At 54.7% G+C, this 20,928-nt stretch overlaps 1 protein-coding gene and 1 long non-coding RNA gene across 5 annotated transcripts; one reads left to right on the forward strand and one right to left on the reverse strand.

Annotated features, from left to right (window-relative positions):
- Window positions 1-141: 141 nt before the first annotated feature.
- LOC136309226 (uncharacterized) lies at window positions 142-3,274 on the forward strand. Its single transcript, XR_010726261.1, has 3 exons — window positions 142-250; window positions 1,427-1,547; window positions 2,969-3,274. It is a non-coding gene; the product is annotated as an uncharacterized lncRNA (long non-coding RNA).
- A 10,254-nt stretch (window positions 3,275-13,528) lies between these two features.
- On the reverse strand, window positions 13,529-19,507 carry NKX6-3 (NK6 homeobox 3). Of its 4 annotated transcripts, XM_066235188.1 has the most exons (5): window positions 18,783-19,507; window positions 17,146-17,199; window positions 16,363-16,532; window positions 16,031-16,078; window positions 13,529-14,982 (listed from the first exon to the last, which is right to left on the reverse strand). In XM_066235188.1, the coding sequence occupies exons 1-5, from the start codon at window positions 19,162-19,164 to the stop codon at window positions 14,743-14,745; spliced, it is 894 nt and encodes a 297-aa protein (XP_066091285.1). In that variant the 5' UTR covers window positions 19,165-19,507; the 3' UTR covers window positions 13,529-14,742. The 4 variants fall into 4 exon arrangements, with proteins under 4 accessions (XP_066091285.1, XP_066091287.1, XP_066091286.1 ...); XM_066235190.1 differs by lacking the exon at window positions 17,146-17,199 and having other exon boundaries at window positions 13,531-14,982; window positions 18,783-19,506; XM_066235189.1 differs by lacking the exon at window positions 16,031-16,078 and having other exon boundaries at window positions 13,532-14,982; window positions 18,783-19,506.
- Window positions 19,508-20,928: the final 1,421 nt, after the last annotated feature.

Raw genomic sequence — 20,928 nt, forward strand, 5'->3', positions numbered from 1 at the left:
TCCGACCGTGTTTGTCTGGGAGAAAAGGGATGCTGAATTGAAGTGGAGGTTTTCATACATCTTCCTGACGCCGAGCAGTCACCGCACACTCCAGAGAAAAACAATTGCATTTTAACAGAAACAAAACAGCCGAGTTTGGAACTTGGACCCAGGGAAACTTTATCTCCGTCAGTCTGAGGCTTACTCTACAGGGAGCAGCAGCAGGCCTGAGGGCGCCGTGTCAAGAACTTTGTGTTCGCTGCTGAGAGTGGTGAGGTCCCCGGGCTGGGCCCCCGCCCCGCACTGCCTTCTGGGTGGCACAGTCCCTACCTGTGCAGCAGGCGGGTGCTGGCCAGCCCTCCCCTGGCTGAGACGTGCTCCCTGGTGATGCCCCCTCTGGCAGATAGACAGATGAGGTCCAGGAGACAAGCTGGACCTTTTAGCTTCCTGACCAAGTCACCCAAAAGTCACATCTTGTGGCAGGAAATGGCAAGAGATGGACTAGGTTGAGTTTTGTGGGAATTTGTGTGGATTATTTGAAGAAGTGAGCCAAGAGCCGATCATTGGGAATCTTTTTTTTGAGAGATAATTGGCATAAAGTTGGCGGCAAAGGTTTGATATCTTTTGAGACTAATACGGCCCCAAACATGAATACAGAGTGGCCCAGCCAGTGAATACAGGAGCAGAACCCCCAGCGGGAAGGCTGAGAAAGGGGAAAAATCTGGCTATTAAAATCTTTTTATTAAAACTACCGGTTGGAACTCCTCCTTGGCCCTGCCCTTACTTGGGCTACTGCTGATGACTTGCATTCATACTTAGTGTAGTAAATGTTAGCATAAGGTCTTTTTTTTATATATATAATTTTTTAAAAAATTTATTTTAGCCTGACCAGGTGGTGGCGCAGTGGATAGAGCGTCGGACTGGGATGCGGAAGGACCCAGGTTCGAGACCCCGAGGTGGCCAGCTTGAGCGCGGGCTCATATGGCTTGAGCAAAGAGCTCACCAGCGTGGACCCAAGGTCGCTGGCTCCAGCAGGGGGTTGCTCGGTCTGCTGAGGGCCCGCGGTCAAGGCGCATGTGAGAAAGCAATCAATGAACAACTAAGAAGTCGCAACGCGCAACGAGAAACTGATGATTGATGCTTCTCATCTCTAAATAAATAAATAAATAAAAATTAAAAAAAAAATTCATTTTAGAGAGGCGAGGGAGAGAGAGAGAGGAGAGACAGAGAGAAGGGGGGAGGAGCTGGAAGCATCAAGTCCCATATGTGCCTTGACCAGGCAAGCCCAGGGTTTTGAACCGCCGACCTCAGTATTTCCAGGTCGACACTTTATCCACTGTGCCACCACAAGGTCTTTCAACATGGGGATTTCTAGTAAGTTTAGCTGAGGGGCTTTGATGTCCGACATTTTAAGTCACATTTTTAAATGTTTTAAACCTGCTACAAGGTTTCAGTGGTGTTGCTTGGAGTTTCTCTTCTGTCCTGGTCTTGGGGTCAAAAGCTGCTGCATCAGGGCTCCTTGAAGGGGGACAGGAGGCTGAAGAGTAGGAAACGTGACTGCCCAGCAGGTGAGTATTGACGTGGGGTGTTCTGGAGTTTGGCCCGTTCTATCGCAGCGTGCAGGCTGTTGGTTAAGGACCAGCCTAGTTTCCATGGAGCCCTGAATCCCGCCCCCTGCCCAGGGTGGTACAGTGCTGTGCCCAGGCAAGGAAGCCACAGAACAGCACAGCTTTCTAAAATGTGAGTCAAAATTCAAGTCCACTTCAAGGTTAAATGGGAGACTTTGGTGAAATGTTTTACTCAGCTTGACCACCAGCCTGTGTTAATTCTGCTTCCGGTCAATTCTCTTGCCCGTGTTTGTTCCACTTTGTCATTAGGACTTTGGCAGGGAAGTTGGCCTCAGAGTTTCTTGTACTCTATGAATTTACTTCGGGTGGTTTTGAATCAAATACATAAAGCGATGGGAACGGAGTGACTTGCTGTGCAGCTTTCATGGTAGCTGCTGGGGGTGGGGACCAGTGAGGTAGGCACAAAGGATTTGTAAGAGGCATTGGGCCATCATCCAGCAGGTACCTGCGCCACCTGTAGGTATAGCCCAGCAGCAGGAGGCCGAGCGAAGGTGCAGGTGGAGAGACTTTCTTGGAAGCAAGGGTGGGGACCTGAAACTTCCAGAATGGAGGACCTGGAGATTGTAGAGAGCTATGACTATTTCCTGTTGACCTCAGGGCTCCCAAAATGCATTTTCATTGCAGTCAGAGCCCTCTATGTATTGCAGACTTAGCTCCGAATGGCTGGAAGTGAGGTCAGGAGGTTAGCTGGTACCTTCACAGCTGGTCCCGTCCAGAACTCTAGGCTGAGCCGTTCTTTGGCTCCCCTTGCTCCCACCCTGTGTTCAGGGTCTGGACAGATACTTGCCTCCCTAGCTCAAGCAGCGGGTCCGCAGGAGTGGCCGGGGGAGGCGCCGGGGGGCCCCGGCTCCTGCTGCGGTGGCAGCGCGCCCCAGGAAGGCCGCTTGCACTCAGATTGATCCACCAGCTGTGATTTGTCATTTCTCCAAGGCAGGCGCTGTTTTCTCTTGCTTCAGGAGGCCCCTTCGACACCTGCTTTATTTTTCTTCCTGCGCTGACGTGACGGGAGACAGGTGTTAAACTACTTAATCACTTTAAAATTGTTTTAATTTTCTGTTTTTTATTGATCTCTCCAGCACCAATTAATCAGCTCACTGGACCAGGCAGTTAGTACATTAAAAATTGTCAGGGAGGCCGTGCATCTTGCAAAATGTCTAAAAAATATTCGGCTAGCAAATTTCGTTTTTCTTTAGCATGCAACAGTCCTTGGCCCACAGAGTCCCACTTGAAAAGGGCCTCTGTCTGGGGCTTGCGCCCAGGTATTCAGGGTGCCGGAGGGACCCTGGCCAGACAGGCTTCTTGTGGGGAAGAAACGAAAGCAGGTGCCCTGGTCACCACTGATCTGCTACCTTTTCTTCTAGGTTTGTTCTCTGCTTCCGGACAGCTTCAGGTCTCCCTTCCCCAGGAGTCCCAGGGGTTTCTGAGGACAGGCATGCTGGCTCTGCACCGGTGTCCTCCCCTAAGGGCAGGACCGCACAGCCTGTCACTGCCCTCGCACCCACAGCCAGATTTCCTCTCCCTGGACGTTGGCACTTTTAATGCTGATGAAGCAGAGCCACCAGCCTGGGCCAGAGGCCCGCCCACCCTTGTCACTGTTGGCAGGTGGCAGTGTGGCATATTGCTTTGTCCCTGGCCCCAAGTAGGAGCCGGAGGCCCTCCCATGGAAGGTTCTGGGCCACCCTGGCCGCACAGTCTCCCAGTCCTGTGGTGCTTTTATCACCGCTCTTGAAAATTATTAACTTCTTGGCTGTCCTTGCTGAACTGAATAAAACAGGGACAGAGTAACCAGCGGCATCCGTGGCATTTCTCGGGGGTAGAAATTTATTTCCCAGTGTTCCCATTTTTGCCCAAGTCTCTTATCACTTTCTAAAAGCAAGCCCCTTATTTTTTTTATTCTGTAGCAAATTAAACACCAAACAGCCAGTCTGCCTGGTCTGAGCTGTCCCTTCTAAGGGTTCGACCTCTCAGAGCATCTCCGCCCACCTCACCCTCCTTCCTTCTGCTCCCCGCTGCCCACGTGACCGTGACCAGAGGGGAAGCTCCTTTTATTCTCCTTCCCCACACTGTGTCATTTGCATGGGCTCCCCACACACACACACACACACACACACACACACAAGAGACCTCAGGCACAGGCCCTGGAACTGACTCGGGGCCTGCAGCCCCCAACCGGAGGAGGCCCGGCCTGCGGGGAAGGGAAGGCGGGGCAGGAGAGTCAGCCCCTGCACTTGGCCGGATTCACCTGCCCCGGCCCCCGCCCCACCCGCGCTGTATTAATTGGTATATGATTTGGCTAGAACATATAATCTAGTATTGATTTTCTCTCTGGACGCCACAGCTTTATTTGCTCACATCTGCCGCGTGTTTAATTGGTGCTTTGCTCTGGAAGCGAGAGATCTTATCGGCCTGCTCGGTTTCTTTTCCTGGGACACACAGGCACGCACACACCCTCACAGTCTGAGCTAGCTGCCCAGCCCTGCCTCTCCCTGACCCTCCCACTGGGAGGCATTCCTGGGGGGCAGAGGGGAGCGCAGAATGACTCCAAAGGGCTTTCTCAGAGACTTCCTGTCTTCACACTTGACCTCGCCTGCTGTGGGAGGGTGTGGCTGTGGAGTCAGCCTGGGTCCATGTCCACCTCCTCCCTGTGTATGGCTGTGAGGCTAACCCAGTGAATTGTTCTGCATTGCAGTCTTCTTTATCTGAGAAAAAGGCAGAATATTTGCTGTGTGGGATATTTAGAGGTGATCTGTCAGTCATCACACGGTGTCTGGCAGTCAGTGGGTGCTCAATACACAGCAGCTCGCTGGTTAGCGACACTGTCCCGTCCAGCCTGTGCAGCTCCGTGCACTGCCTTCTTGGTGTGAGAGATCATGGTCACTTGTACCAGAAAGAGAAAGGAGTCTCCTGTCAACTTTATGCAATCATGTGGGATGGGGGAGCACGTCTCCCTAGGGCTCACGGTCCAGTGAGAATCTCTGACCCGAAACCCTGCCGTCTCCGCTGACCTCCTGTGAGGCTGGGGTGGCCCCTGTCCTCTCCCTGCCCTGGGGCACTCACTCTTGGCAGGGCCTCTCCTGTCACCTGGCCTCCCCTGCCCAGCACACCCCTTGGCCTGCACCTGTGTTGGGTGGGTTCCTTCTCTCCCCTCTGACTGTGGCTCTCCATTTGGGTTGGTCTGCCCTGGGCTTTCTGTACCAAGGGGGAGGTGTAAAGGCCAGAGGTAAACACTAATTTCCTATTGACACAACATTAATTCTCTTGCTTGGACAGGTGAATGTGCTTTCACTCACTTTACCAAGATTAATGATATTTGTTTGCCTGCAAAGAGAGGCCTAATGAGGGGCTTCTGAATGCATGCCGTCTGGGCTGACGGTGAGGAAGGAGCCAGGCAAACGCTCCAGGGCAGGAAGACCAGCCTCAGCCACCACTTCCGACATCATTGTCCCTATTCCCCGCAGGTGCTCCCCCCAGGGAGAAACAGGAGGGAGAAGTATTTAAAAGAGTGTAAGCTATTTGTATGCTGTCCCAGGGTGTTATCACTGAGAAGGACACCTCAGCAGACCACACTGGGCTCTGGAGGGCAGCCGGCCCCGCCCCCGGCCTGTCACCTGAAGCTCTCTTCTTTACCTTGCAGTACGGGTCTTCACCCCATTTGCTCCCAAGGCTGTAGCCACAGGAAAGGTCCGTCTTTGGTTCATTGCCCCAAAGAGAGACAAACAGTATTGGAGGGGACAGGCCAGGGCTTCTGAGGTGGGGCACTGGCCGAGGGACATCAGGACAGTGAGACCTTAGGTCAGGAGACTGCTGGGCCCGGACGTGATGTGGTGACATTGGATGGAGCAGCTTCTGCTGTGTGACTCCCTAGGTCTGGCACAGCCTAACAGGCAAGGAGCCAGCACCCCTGCGGACTCTTCTCAGATCAGCAAGGGCAGATGACAGAGGTGCGGGGGTGGCGTCCAGTCCAAGGCTCTCCCAGATCCCTGGGCCACCCCGGTCTCGAGGCTTTCCTCACCCCTGCGGGTAGGCTGGGTAGACCAGGACCCTCCTCTCAGGCAGCTTGAGTCCGAGACCCCCCAGGAAGCTGCAGGGTCACTCCAGGTGCTGCTCTCATCAGAAAGTTGACAAAGACTCAGAACTAATAAACACTGGGGGTGGGCGGGGTCGTTTCACCCAGTCCCTGTGTGTTGCGAAGGGCGGTCCCCTGTAACCTGGCCATCTGAGCTGAGAGGAGGGCTGGACGGTGAAGAGAGAAAGGTCAGCTCTCAGGTCATGGTGTCACGGGAAGGAACTCTGGGAAATTCTAACCCCGGGTGGCTCCCCTGCTCCCAAATGTCCCTGTGTTGTGGCTCCCTGTGGGGCCAACCTATAAGCAAACCAGGGTTTTTTTGTGTTGTTGTTTTTTTAATTCGGTTCAAAAACATTTATTTTTTTACTTTATTAGTGTTCTTTCAGTTATAAATGATAGAAACCCAACTCAATCAGATTCGAGACAAAAGAGTGCCACTGTCTCCTGAAACGACTAGGGAGGTCAGGCCTGGCTGAGTTTGGGCCTGAAACCATGGCACCAATTCAGTCCTGCTCTCTGTCCATCTCTCAGATCTATTTTTCTTCCCTTTGGCTTCCTTCTTGGGAAGGTACCCCTCCCAGAGCCAAGACAGGCTGCGACAGACAAAAAGAGTTCTGGGCAGAGAGGTAAGACAGGTGCTACTGAGAGCAACCTGGGCCCTTGGCTCATTGGCTGGAATTGAGCCGAGGCCTGAACTAACCCATCACATGCTATAGAGATGACATTCACTGATTCGCCGAGGACTGTGTCATTCATCTACTTTTGGATTTGGGGGTGGGGTTAGCCCGCCCACACTAGATCAATCAAACATGGCAGGAAGGTTGTTCCTCTTTAGAAAAGTCCGGTTGACATTACCGGAAGAAAGCAAGGATCAGTGCCAAGCAAGTCCAAACCACAGAAGCGCACTGCACCTGTTTACTTCTCTCAGGGTAGAAGCTGCCATTCACGGAGCAATGCACCGCACTTTAGAGTTACCCGCAGCGTAGGCACAGACCCCTCTGCCCCAGCTGTTGCCACCCTGGCATGCGATGGTCCCAGTCAAAGCAGTGCTAGAACTGCAAGCCCAATGTTGCTTTCTTTTCTAGAACATAGCTGCAGTGGTTTAGCAAATTCGCTAGAGCCCTTGGAGGTGCGATTATGTTAGACCTTCCCGCAAGTGTCACGCCATGGAGCTGACGCCCAGTGGCCGTGGGAAGCTACAGGGGTCCTGCCATCGCTCCCGCTTTCATTGGGAAGAAGATCCAGACCCTTTCCAGCTTTGTTCCACCCCCACTGCCTGCCTCCCCTGACTTTTTTTTTTTTTTTAATTTTTATTTTATTTTATTTATTCATTTTAGAGAGGAGAGAGAGGGGGAGAGAGAGGAGAGAGAGACAGGGGGGAGGAGCTGGAAGCAGCAACTCCCATATGTGCCTTGACCAGGCAAGCCCAGGGTTTTGAACCAGCAACCTCAGCATTTCCAGGTCGATGCTTTATCCACTGCGCCACCACAGGTCAGGCTCCCCTGACTTTTTGAATCTTTGTCACCCGGGGAGGAAATAAAAGCTGCCGAACTCAATGAAGGTCTTTATGAACAAGTTGAGTTGGGTTTTTTAAATCAGTTTGGCAAATTTGTCCACTGCCAGTGCCCAGGGATACTAGTTGACCAGGCACATCCCAGGGTCATACCGCACCCAACTGAATCAGAATATCCGGAAGGGCCTGGGGGCTGTATGTCTAAGTCCTGTCCTCAGGCAGGCATGGGACACTGCCTACAGCAGCATCTCTAGCTGTGGCATGCCTGTTCCGTCCAGGGACACTGACAGTCAATTACAGAGCAGCAGACACCACACCGAGAGAAATAAGATGGCTGTGATCGTGCGCCACAACACGTTGATCAGTGTGTCTTTGATGACAGGATTTCATCTGGTCCCCTTGTGCCCGCGGTAGCGTTGGGTCTTTATACACTCCGAGCGCACACGGCCCTGGGCTTAGAGCTGGAAGACAAGTTTGACCTTGAGTCGGTGTCCTCAGCACTCTAAGCTTCAGTTTATTCTTAGGGAAACTGGGGCTAAACCCTGGTGACTAGTCTATCTGAGAATCAGATGGGATAACGTACAGGGAAGTGGACAGACCGTCATAGTGAGCACGATAGAGTTTCAAATGGGGATTCGGTCACTGCTTTTCATTCAAACTCCATACATTCCGAATTTAAGGTGGTGTCAACACAATGATTCTTTTTTTTTTTTTTTCTGAAGCTAGAAATGGGGAGAGACAGACAGACTCCCACATGCGCCCGACTGGGATCCACCAGGGGGCGACGCTCTGCCCACCAGGGGACGATGCTCTGCCGTGACCAGAGCCACTCTAGCACCTGGGGCAGAGGCCAAGGAGCCATCCCAGCGCCCGGGCCATCTTTGCTCCAATGGAGCCTCGGCTGCGGGAGGGGAAGAGAGAGACAGAGAGGAAGGAGGGGGGGGTGGAGAAGCAGATGGGCACTTCTCCTGTGTGCCCTGGCCAGGAATTGAACCCGGGACTTCTGCACGCCAGGCGGATGCTCTACCACTGAGCCAACCAGCCAGGGCCAACACAATGATTCTTATAGATGAAAGCTGCTTCATGCTGGTGCTCCTTCCTACATGTTAAAGGATGTAATGCTTCTGATGAGCTATGAGTCAGTTGTGAGGTGCGTTTTTGTTAAGGTACATCGCCATTAATTAAGTCCTATCTTTTTTTTTATGGCAGAGACAGAGGAGTCAGAGAGAGGGACAGATAGGGACGGACAGACAGACAGGAAGGGAGAGATGAGACACATCAATTCTTCGTAGCGGCTCCTTAGTTGTTCATTGATTGCTTTCTCATATATGCCTTGACCGGGGGCTACAGCAGACCAAGTAACCCCTTGCTTGAGCCAGCGACATTGGGCTCAAGCTGGTGAGCTTCGCTCAAACCACATGAGCCCGCGCTCAAGCTGGCGACCTCGGCGGGTCTTGAACCTGGGTCCTTCGCATTCCAGTCCGATGCTCTATCCACTGCACAACCGCCTGGTCAGGCTAAGTCCTATCTTTTTCCTGACCGCTGCCTCCTGGCGGCTCCCTCTCCCTGTGAAGACATTCCTCATGGCACTAATAGCACCGCTTTGCCTTTCTTTCTTGCTGGCCTGTCTCCTTCTAGACTGAGAATCAGGGGCTGGGAGCTAGTTTTGAGTTTGCATTCCCAGCAACGAGCACATGCCAGTCAAGAGCAGACCTCCCACATTGATGACATGGATTTTAATGTATAACACATATAATCCTAACTTTCTTTTTAAACAGTTCACAGCCCAGGCTTACTTCAAGTCAGCCTTTACTCTTTCCCCCTTTATGGTGGTTAAGAGTGGAAGCACCTGAGTCAGTGGGACTGATTTAAGCTGTATGACATAAGGCAAGTCACTTAGCTTCTCTGAGTCCCAGTGTCCTTGGCTATAAAATGGGCAACACAATAGTGCTTATTTATTGCGGCTTCTTTTGAAAATCAAACGAGCTAAGTAAAGCCCCTATATAGGACATCAGCAGGACGCAACACCAGCAGCGGCTGGAGCCGTGGTCATCACGGCTGGAGATGTGGGCATCACAGCCGCAGTGCAGTGAGAGGAGGGCGTGGACTGTGAAACTGAGCAGAATCACTACTTGTGACTCCTGGACCTGGTGCATCAGTTCATTTCTCTGCCTCAGCTTCCTCATCTGGAAAATGGGGCCCCTCAATTGTACATAGATTTTGGAAGAGAAATGAATGTGAACAGTGCATTTAGAAGGAGTTCCTTTCTTAGAGGGCCCTGGAGGCTTCCCTGTGCTCTGGACCTCTTACATTATAGGGAGCAGACAAATGCCTCTGGCACCCTGACCTGATGCCGAATGGGTCCTGTTGGAGCTCTGGGCCCTGGGGGCAAGGTGACCATAGGGGACTCCTTAGCCTTATTCCTATGACCTCTGCCCCCCGAGTAGTGGAAATCCTTTCCATGGAAGGTTTGTATGAGAGTCCTCCATAAACTCCCAGCCCAACCTCTGACCAAACCGAAATGACATGACCCAACAATCAGAATAGCAGATTTTTTTATTAGGTAGTATTTTGTTTATCTGAGCACCATCAGGGAGTGAATTGAATTGTTCTAAGAAAATAATTTCCCAATGAAAATGTGCTTTTCTGGTAATCCTATGCAGGAGGCAAAGGACCCAGTTTAATATTTCTGAAGGCTCTGGGATGTCATCATGGACATGAACCACAGTGCTGTCCTCACAGACCTCTGACCTAGGCTGGTTTTCAGTCCCATTACCAAATGCCTACCCACCAAGGGCTGTGCTTCTGAACTTCCGTTCTCTGCTGTTGCCGGCTGTTAGCAGCGGCTTCCCTGTGCCTTGGCTCTGGGCCTCTCTGAATCTGGTTTGTCCCCGAGACAGCTCCGCCTGGCCTGGGAGAGCAGTGAGGGTGTGCCCTGGGCCAGCTACTTTCTTGTCCTCAGAGACTTTTTCTCACAACCAGGTTCCAACTGTGCGATACATGGTCACAAATGCTATAAATCTACTGACACCCATCTACAACCGTCCAGAGACGTTTCCTGGGCCGCTCACGTGGGCCAGGTGCTGCGCTCTGAGAAGAGGAGCCGTGTGCAGACATGTGCACACGTCACACCCGCTTTCCATCTCACGCTGCCGTGAAGGCCTCAGGTGGGGCCCGAGAGTCTGCCTGTCCAACAAGTTCCCGGGGGAGGCCACTGCTGCTGGCGCAGCTGGTCCACGTGCTGGTGTATCAAAGCGTTAGAAGAATGTACAGACCCGGATGTCTTTAGGGGCGGGGCAGGTGACAGTGTGAGGAGCCCAGGGAAGTGGACGTGTCATGGAAGTGGTGCGGATTACTCACTGGCCCAGGCTTCCCTGCCTGAAGTCCTGCTGAAGTTACTGTAAAAGCGCTGTTCTACCCCCAAAGAAACACATCTGCAAGCTAAACTCAGCCCTCCACATCTGGTTGGGCTCCTTGCTCGAGAATCCCAGGTCTCAGGCATTTTACAGGTAAACTAATGTGGTCACACACAAGTGCTTCCATAACCTCCCAGACAGCGAGTCCTGTGGGGCCTGAAGACTCACAGAAGCAAATGGCTTGTCCCCACGTTGGGAAGACCAGTTTAGAACTGGCCCTGCCACTTCCTGGGGCAGGAATTGGAGCAGCAAGCAGAGAGTGCACGCCTGTGTGAGTGCCCACGCAGTTCTAGCACTGTAGGTGATTTCATCTAATCTTCGCCTTAGTCTTGCACAGTTGGTGATCAGCCTCATTGTACAGATGAGGAAACTGGATTTCAAGAGGCTTACTAACTTGGTCACTATGACCCAGCTACTACTTGGTGAAGTGGGGATTCCAACTCGGGACCGTTGGCCTCCAAAGCCCTCTTGGAATAATATAGCAGCTACTGGATATGCCAGGCACACTCATTAGTTCTCATTTTACAGAGACCCTGCAAGCTATGCATAATTGTTCCTGTCTTACAGTAAATTGAGGCTCAGGGGTTAAATGAAATAACTTACCCAGGGACACGGCAGTGGGGCCAGGATTTGAGCTCTGTCCCACGCATTCCTCTACGCCAGGGGTCTCAAACTCGCGGCCCGCCCACCAATTTTGTGAGGCCCGCAGACTAATCAAACTTCGTGGATTAGTCTGCGGGCCAGTCTGCGGCCGCACAAAATTGGTGGGTGGGCCGCATGCGGCCCGCGGGCCACGAGTTTGAGATCCCTGCTCTACGCCCTCTGCAAGCCAAGACTCCAACCCTAGGGATGGCCTGAGCATGAGCAGGGGTCGCCAGAGTGGGATTTCAGTGCCCCAGCTCCTTTTGGATTGGCCATTCTACACCTGGTGTGACACTGCCATTTCCTACCTTCACCCTGCTGCTCCTGGGGACATGTCCCGAGTCCTTCTGACATTGGAACCACAAAGGTGAGGGCTGTGGAGTGTGGCAGGACCTGTGTCTGTCTGTGGAGCCTACCGGACTGCCTCTCAGAGCAAGGCCTGATGGCTACTGGGAGTCTGGGACTTGATTTCTTCCCCTTTGTCATCCCTGAGAAGTCTGTGATGGGGTAGGGAGAAGTTGCAGGAAGCATGAATATCTAAAAAGTTTTGTTTAATTTAGTATATACAAGGAGTCCCTTGTATGACCAGACGTAGACAAGGGGTTTGTCTTATGATTTCTTTACGATGGACGGAGATAGCCTTTACTCTTTAGCAATGCACACATGCGCACATACATTCACATATACATGTACACACATACACATGCATGTGCACATCTGCAGAGGGCAAGACATTCTAAATTACCCTCAGGAAATGGGGCCATTCACCTTGGGCTCTTCTCTGCCTTCAAGCTCTGAATTCTACCCTCCTGATGAGGCGTGAGCAGGATAATGCGTACAGCGGGAGGCACTGCCTCTCCAGGCTGGTGCCTGTGCTTAGGACAGACGTGAGGGAGAGGGACGCTGGGAAGGCTGCAGTCCTTGAGCCACAGGGTCCAGTGGCCGGTGTCCTGGAACTTTGATTAGAGAAAGTTTTATTTAGCTCAACAAACGTCTCCCAGGGAGAAACTTCTCCCAGGTTTGATTTTAATACTGACCCCAAACGACTTGCATCAGACACGCAAGAATCACAGCTGTAACAGAACAGTTAGGATTACAATATGCTTATGACCAAGGCAAATGAGCACAATTTTTTGGTTACTGGTTTTTCTCTCCAGACCTGCCTGATGGCTCTGCACTCCCAGCTCCCTGAGCTTCTGAGGCTTTTTCGTTTTTGTGGCTATGCCGGGGATGTCTGTGGTCCCCTCAGGCTGCTGTCCAGCCTGCTGGAGCGAGGTCCCTCTCAGGACACGCCTGTCAGCAGAGGGCTCCTCAGTGCAGCTTGGGACCAGGAGCACACAGAGATGGTGCTCGATTCTTAGAAGCTGCCTTCTCAGGTCCTTCGCACTTTACGTGGAGAGAGGCCACATGTGGGCATCATCGCAAATTTAGGGTTGGAGCTTCAGAGCAGTCGACATTTTCTTGTCGTGTCATCCTGCCATCCGGGTGCACTAGGGTTATTATCAAAGGCCGGTGCCTCAGCTTCCTTGCTGGGGTCTTCCTCCCGCCCTCATTCCCACTCCAGGCTGACTCCACCAACCAGATTCTCCTGCCCTGGGGCCCTAGGGACAGGCTGAAGGGCTAGTTGGGACAGCAAAGAGGGCAGGCCACTGCTAGCTACCTAGGCCTTGTTGGAGTTCGCAGTGATCACTGAAGGTGGAGGGTCCTGACCTCACACCTCACTCCAGCTTTCATTTCACAGAAAAGGCCGCGAGGGGCTGCAACCTTGTGGCAGGGCAAACAGATGTGAGGGCTCAGGCTGCCTCGTCCCATTTCTGTGACTTGGTTCAGGTTCTTTCTGAGTCTCAGTTTTCTCGTCTATGTAATGAGTATCATACTCACTTCCCAGGTTTCCTTGTGGGGTCAAGTGGGATAATCCACGCCTTCACCGTGGGAGAAATTAGGCATTCAGTTAATGTTAGTGCTCTTATTTCCTCCCCCCCCCCATTCTCTTTGCCATGTGGTACAGAGTTCCCCAAACAGATCATTTCCCCACTAGGCTATGAATTCCTGGAGGTCAGGAACCCAAATAAACCCTCCCCAGAGCACTTAGCACAGATGACTGTGCCTGGCATATACCAACGAGATTTCAAGTTGCCCAACGTAATGCCAAACCTCAGGCCTCCCAGAGCACTGGTGTCGCCCCAGAGCCTGTCCGACTCTGAGGAGGGCCCTCACGGCTGGCATGGATACCACAGCCAGTTCTACAGAAACACGGGAGCCATGGGGACGTTTCTGGGACTTTTATTTTCACTCTTTATTTTTTAAAAGACGGTAAAGATGGGCAAACGCTTGGTCCCTTTGGGCTGCATTTGTCTGGTCAGCCCCACCCACCTCCCCCAGCCCTCCCACCTGCTGGTAGCGCTGAATCACCTGGGATGAAAAACACCACCTTGCTGGCCAGTGCCCCCTCAGTACTAGCTCCAGTGCCAGGCTGCAGGGGGTCCGAGGAAAGGAAGGGCCCCAGGTCCCATGCAAGCCCTTGGTGCAGCTCCTCCCTGTAGAAGCCTGCCCCTTCTGCGCAGGCACCCCAGTCGGTGGAGCAGGGAGTTCTGGGGTTCTTCAGCCTGCTGTCCCTCCCCTCTCTCCCCGCAGTCCTTGTGTCAGCCCCCAGTAAAGCCCAGGTGGAGGCTCTGGGGCGCAGCTTGAGCCGCAAGGATTCTCTCATCTCTTCTCTGCCTCTGCCTACAGCCTCCCTCTTTCCCAGGAGTGGGGGGCTTCCTGTCTCCTGTCTGGGGGAATCCCCACCCTGGGCAAAGAGGAGGCAGGAGGACTGTTTCCCCAGGGGTGTGTCCTTGCGTTTGGGTGTCTCAGGTGTTTCTTCTTCGCTGGGACCCATCTCCCCTCCCGGAGGTGGTTTTCCTCCAAGTGGGTCATAAATTTGGCTCTGGCCCCTCAAGTGTGATCCTTCCATCCTAAGGTCTGAGGAGACCATCCTAGACATGCCATCGTTTCTTCCGCGGCCAGCCAGTAGCCGCCCTGGGCCCAGGACCGGGACCCGGGCTTCCCAATGCCCAGAGCAGAAGGGAGCCCCTTGCTCAGGCCAGCTGCCTCCCGGGGGGAAGCCCCCACAGGATCACGGTGGCATGTCTGGGACCCCACAGCCAGCTCCCTGGCTGCGGAGCTGGGTCCCTCTCATCTACCTGTGCTCTTAGGACTCTGCAGGGCTGGCAGGGCAAGGCCCGGGTGCCCCGAGGTGCAAGATGGCAGAGAGGGTGCCAGGTCTAAGGACCAGTTTGCGGCTCCCTCTTTGCTCCCTCCCCTCTTAGCCAGGCTGGGCTCCTCCACCACCACCTCTGTCCCCTCCTCTTCCTCCTGACCTCCTCCTCCCTCCCTCCTCCTCATCGGTCTCCCAGGTGAGCGCTGCGCCCCAGCCCCCCCGCGCCGGCGGCGGGAGAGGGGAAGGCGGCAGGCGGCCCCCCGGGGCCCGGCCGGCCGCACGGGGGAGCCCGGGCGAGCTCACACGCTGTGCGCGCCCAGGCTCAGCACCGAGAAGGCGGCGCGGTGCTTGCGGAGCAGCAGCCGGATCTTCTCGTCGTCGGAGTCCGGGTCCAGCGGCTTGTTGTACTCGTCGTCCTCGTTCTCCGAGGCCACGCGCTCCCCGCCCGCGCCTGCGCCGCCAGGGGCCCGCGGCGTGGAGGACGACGGCTCCAGGGCACTCTTCTTGCGCCACTTGGTCCTCCGGTTCTGGAACCACACCTGGGGCGAGAGAGACTCCGAGGATCGCACACACGCGGCGCGCGCGCACGGGGCGCCTCTGAGGAGGTGACTCCACTCGGCGGCGCGTACACAGTCCTTATTTTTACAGTCAATAAATGGCTCAATAGTAGATTAAGCTGTAAATATTCACACTACGTTTTTCGTGGAGGGGGGGCAATAAAAAAATAAATATTGTGAGCGCAGCAGCGCTTTGGGCTGAGCGGTAACCCTCCCGTGGCCACCTGGGCACGGCGGAGGGTGCGGTGGCCCCAGGTGGGAAGGCTTTTTAGCCCAGGTGAGGGCACGCAGGCGCTCCCGAGTCTCTCACTGACCTTCATTAAACATTTCCCTCTTACTTATAAAAATAATATATTCTCAATGCTTGAGACGGGTGAAGAGCACAGAAAAGGACCTAAAGCAGAAAAATACGTAAGAGCCACCTTGTTTGCCTCCCTCCAGATTGGTCAGCTTTCTCTCCGCAGAGTTGACTCTGGGCTGATCAACAGGCTGCAGGGCGGCCCGCGGCTGGAGACCCCGGGCCCTGAGCGTGGGCTAGAAGTGAGTCCCACCTTCCCCTGTCCTCCCCTTTACCCTTAAACCCGCTGCCATGTCACAGAGCCGGGCTGTATGGGCTCAAAACTTTCCTCTTCGGGGGCCCCCACACCCAAAGTCCCTCAGGAGAGATCTGGCATCAAATTTGCCCAAGTTGCCTCCAGAAACCTGAGGAAGCAAAAGCCAGTTTACTGATTTCAGGTGTGTAACTGTGTGAGTGACCCTTGTGTGGGTCTTTGAGGCTTCCTACATCCGGTCTCCCATCTGAACTTCGTTTGGATGGGCATCAGGAGGAGAAGGTGTTGCCTTCAATTTCAAGTTTGGTAAACCAAGGCCAGCTCCCTCTGCTGGCTAATAGAACAAGTCTGAATCCAGCCCTGACCTGGCCCAGAGGCTGTCATCACCTCTTGCAATTTCTGTCCCAGACTGCAGAGAAGGGGAAAGCCTGAGGCCGGAGTCCCACAGATCTGGGTTTGACTCCCAAACCTGCACTTACCACCCAGGTGACCTTGAGCAAGAGGTTCAGCTGAGACAGTTCTTTTGTCTGTTAAATGAATAGTAATAGCCAGTTCACCGTTACTGTGATGGTTAAATAAGATGCTACAAATAAGGCTCTCAAAATAGGGCTCAGTCCTGACAGCCATGCTTTGGGTAAGGTAACTATCATCATCTCTAGGGTTGGGTGGGTAGGCAGTGTCCAAACAACAGGAGACCCCGCACTGAGAGCTGGGGGTTGCTGGGAGAGCAAGGCCACCTCTCTTCCATGAGGTGGCATCCTGTCCTTCAGGCGTGTCACTGCCAGGCAGACACCTTCTCCCACACACTCACCTTGACCTGCGACTCGGTCATCCCCAGTGAGTACGCCAGCCTTGCCCTCTCGGGGCCAGCCAAGTACTTGGTCTGCTCAAAGGTCTTCTCAAGGGCAAAGATCTGGTGCCCGGTGAACGTGGGTCGAGTGTGCTTTTTCTTGTGGATGCTGTCGCTCAGGGGGTCCGGGGCTGGCGGGGGAAGGACAAGTGCGGTTAGCAGGGTGAGTGAGGCCCTGCACTGCCTCTCCCCCGGGGCCAGCTCCCTCCTACAGAGAAGCCACTGAGGTTGGGGGCAGGGGGGGGAGCAGGTCATGACATGAGCAGCATTCCTGACATTCTGAGAACAGTGACTTTGACCTCTGCCATGTCCAGGTGGGAAGGCCCCAGGTTACAGCTACTTAGAGACAGAGGGAGCTAGGGACCCACCAGGACTGTGCCTTTTTGGGTAATGTTGTTACTTGGTGATTCTACCTTCCTCCCAGGAGCAAAAGCAGTTTCCCCTTGGTCTCAGGGACACCAAGAAATGGATTAGGCACCTTTTACCAATAATTAGGGCCTGAGGGACCTGAAGATTCTTTTCTTCCTGACTTCCTAGTCTTGGGATCCCATTTCCTGGGTCTCCAGGAACCAGAGACTTAAGCCCCATGCTACAGCTGTCCCTTGTCACCAGGCCTGGGAGTCATCCCCACAGGACAGCATGGACACAGAGGCCCCAGACCTGACCCTCTGCCCAGCCCAGGCAGCCTGTTAGGAAGGATCTGGGCTGGAAGGCGGTGGGGCTCGGGGTAAGCAGAATGCCCACCTGTCGGACCTTGTTCAGTGCAGCCTGATGGCCCATGTCCTGTCTCCTCATGTTCTAAGTAAAGAAACTGAGTCACAGAAAGAGACCTCCCGAGAGACCGTCCCCTTCAGTCCTCTCTCCCTTTGTTAACTCAACCACTGACTTTCTTAGGTATTTTCCTGTGTGGATGTGCGTGCACCAGGATTGAAGAGCAGGCGTGTGGAGAAGGTGTGTGTGGGGGAGGGGGGTGGAGTTGGGAGGGAGACTGCTTGAGGCCTGAAGCACCCCCCAAATCAGGTTATAAAATAGGTTCCAAGAGATGGGGTCTTCACCCCCAGGGGGCTCGCTGTGTTTCAGGTTGAGTAAGGGCTGGGCTGCCAGGCAGTGCGACCCCCTGGAGCCGGGCAGCGGAAGGGAGGCTGCGTGCTGTGGGCTTCCTTGGCCGCCCCTACTGCAGTGGGCAGCCCCACGTCCGGACAGCAGTGCTGGCTCCCTCTGCCCCTGCCCCACCCCTGATCATGGCATAGCGATGGCTTTCGAAGCCATTGTCACCCTCCCTGCCTCCCAGGTGAGCCTCACCTGTCTGTGCAGGGCCTACCCCTCCTCCAGCCCCTGACTAGCAGGATGGGCCAGTTCTCTGAAAACAAGTTTGGGGATGGGGAGGGTGAGGAGAGCCCCCACCACAGCTACAGCCGAGTTGGATGTGGCTGGGCAGCTGCCCCTGGGGGGCCAGGCAGCTGTCGTGGCCACTATTGCCAGACACCCTGAGGAGGATGGTAAGAAGCAAGCCCCCGGGCCCACAGGTGGGACCGCAATGGGCTCAGTGCGCATTATGTGTCTCTGAATGGTGCCGGGGCGTGAGTGGGCTCTCTGGGAAGGTGATGCGTGGCCACTTCTCCTCACTGGGGACAGCATTTGCCCGCTTTGGATGAAGAAGTGGAGACGTGGTTTCTGGGTGGGAGAAGGACGGTGAGCTGCTTGCTGGACCCTACGCTAGGCAGGGGTAGGCTACGTGGTCTTCCCCAGACCTAGAGATTTCCAGGCCCCCTAGCAGGGCAGCTGAGGTGGCGGCTGGTACGGGGTAGGGAGTGGGGGGCAGGACACCTTGTCCGAGCAAGATGGGGTGGGATAGAGAGAGGAGAGTCGTGCCCTACATGCAGCTGGGAGACGGGTCCAGGTGTCTGAGCTTCTGAATCGGGCTCTCTGATGGAGACTGAGGAGAGGTGGGCGGCAGGTGCGGTCCATTATGAGTGTCCCCTATGACACCCCTGCCCCCCCGACCCGGGGTCCCCTGTACTCACTGGTGCTGCACTCACTACGAGTGTCCCCTATGACACCCCTGCCCCCCCGACCCGGGGTCCCCTGTACTCACTGGTGCCGCACTCACTACGAGTGTCCCCTATGACACCCCTGCCCCCCCCGACCCGGGGTCCCCTGTACTCACTGGTGCCGCACTCACTACGAGTGTCCCCTATGACACCCCTGCCCCCCCGACCCGGGGTCCCCTGTACTCACTGGTGCCGCACTCACTACGAGTGTCCCCTATGACACCCCTGCTCCCCCGACCCGGGGTCCCCTGTACTCACTGGTGCTGCACTCACTACGAGTGTCCCCTATGACACCCCTGCCCCCCCCGACCCGGGGTCCCCTGTACTCACTGGTGCTGCACTGCCGCCCGCCGCGCCAGTCCTGGCCCGTGTCCGCCCAGCAGTTCCGGGTCCGGGCGGGGTACTCGTTCCCAGCCTTGGAAAAATTCCCCACCTGGGGGCCATAGTAGACCCCCTGGGAGCCCAGTCCACCAAAGCTGGCCACGTGGGGGTAGCCGGAGAGCAGGCTGCTGTTCGGCGTGGCCACGGGCCTGCTCAGGATGTCCGTGATGCCGTGGGGGGTCCCGGCAGCCAGCTGGGGGCCCAGCGCCGGGGGGCTGAGCTTGTAGAAGGAGTTCTGCATGGAGTACTGGCACATGGGGGCCTTCACCTCTGAGAACTGAGCCAGCGGCGCGTTGTTCAGCAGGAACGTCCCTTGCAGGTTGGACTCCATGTTCCCCAGGTCAGGGTGAGGGAGGGCAGGAAGCCCAAACCCAGGCCCCTAAACCCTGAGACCCCGCCCTCTGACCCAGAATCCCATGGCAGGTTTGGGGGGTCCAAAGCAGACTGCCCTCCCACCTAAGGCAGCGGCCCAGCTCCTGCCCGGGGACCGGCACCCACGTCAGCTGCTCGGAAGTCAGGTGCTCCGGGACAGGTGAGAGGCCTCACCTACACCCCTTCTCTCCCTCCCTGCCAGGCCTGGAGAAAGGCGATTCCTCACACCTCAGCTCAGACCCCTCCTCTGCCTGTGAGTCTGGGGACCCTTCATGAGAAGTTTTAAGTTCAGAGAAGCAACATTTCCCTGATAAAGATATGGGCCATTAGAATACAGACCAGAGACTGGCTGAGCAGCACCAGCTGCGTCGCCATTGGTTGAAATCCACATGGGCCTCACATTGGCTTTTCCTAGACAAATTGCACTTTGAAAGATTGACTGTAAAATCAGCCAGGGTGTGTGTGTGTGTGTGTGTGTGTGTGTGTGCATGTGTGTGCGTGAGAGAAAGAAAGAGAGAGAGCGTACTCTATTAGCTCTTCATTCTCAGAGGGTCCACTGCTCCTGATCCCCAAGTCCAGCATCCGGAAAGAGGTGGGTGGGTGGGGGTCCTGGAGGCTCCTGAGGCAACTGCTAGCAGTCAGTCACAGTTCTTGCTGCTGCTCCCCTGAAGGCAAGGAGGCCCTGCTCAGGGGTCGCTGTCCTGAGGTGCTCAGCCAGGCCCCTTGTGAGCAGGTGCCCAAGCCTCTGTGGGGACGTGCAGTCTGAGCGGGGATGCCTACCTACCATGCAGGGATGGGTAAGTGGGGAGACTGGGCTTTGGGGAGGGTTTCAAATCTCCCTGACTGGCCTGAGAGCCTGCGGGTGGGAGCCTGCCAGGCAGTCAGGGGTAGTTCCAGGCATGCCAGCATGTGTTCTCTTCCTGCCCCTGCAGCTGGGAAGCCTCCCCTGATCCCCTCTGTCCTCCCTTGCTCCTCCACCAAAGAATCATTTATGCCTCTGCTGGGGCAATTGCTGTATTCTGTCTGGCTTGGCACCTGGGTTGGAAATCTGGGATGGCTGAGATGGCTGTTGATTCAGCCGTGGTTCCCTGTGCCGGGCACTGGGTTGGCTCTTAGTGAATTTTGATAGATGAAACTAGATTGAATTGCAGAGCACCCACATGCCTTTTTGTTTCCAGTGAATATTTACAATATATAAAGCTTTTCTTGGAATGGGGCTCTCATTTGACAAATGGAAATAGTGGTCAATAATTTGGGTTATTTCTGTATGGGGCAGCATGCTTTCTTGAAGTTTTTGTTTTTTAATGGAAATCAGCATGCCACGATCTGAACAGGCAGACTGACAGGAAAAATCATGACTGCCAGACAAGTGGACTTCTGTCCCTCTGCTGCCTGGTGGTCCCAACACCTTTCCTGACCAGGCTGTGGCTCCTTGACTCTCTGACCTCTCCATAGGCATGCTCTGGCAGGTGGGAGACAGAAGTGCCCTTTCTCAAGCTTGGTTTCTAGCAGGAGGCTGAGGACGCAGGACTCAGGGAGGACTTTCCTCTCACTCAGAGCCCGATTCCCCATGCTGCCATCTGCTCATGGTGAAATTAGTCCCTGAGCCTTACTCTCTCTATAGTGTATGTGTAGTTTAATGCAAGAAAGACCTCACCAAAGCTACGTGTGGGATTTTTTTCTAGAAAAAAATTTTTTTGGATTAAAAACAGGATAAAAGGTT

Source organism: Saccopteryx bilineata, chromosome 6, assembly GCF_036850765.1.
Source record: "Saccopteryx bilineata isolate mSacBil1 chromosome 6, mSacBil1_pri_phased_curated, whole genome shotgun sequence".
Lineage (NCBI taxonomy): Eukaryota > Metazoa > Chordata > Mammalia > Chiroptera > Emballonuridae > Saccopteryx > Saccopteryx bilineata.

Coding starts and splice junctions, on each gene's coding strand:
- NKX6-3 (XM_066235188.1), bottom strand. CDS start 19,164: ATGGAGTCCAACCTGCAAGGGACGTTCCTGCTGAACAACGCGCCGCTG. Junction 17,200..18,782: donor CGGGCGGCAGTGCAGCACCA/GTGAGTACAGGG, acceptor TTCTTTACTTAG/AACATGAGGAGACAGGACAT. Junction 14,983..16,030: donor TGCTCAAGGTCACCTGGGTG/GTAAGTGCAGGT, acceptor CTCTCGCCCCAG/GTGTGGTTCCAGAACCGGAG.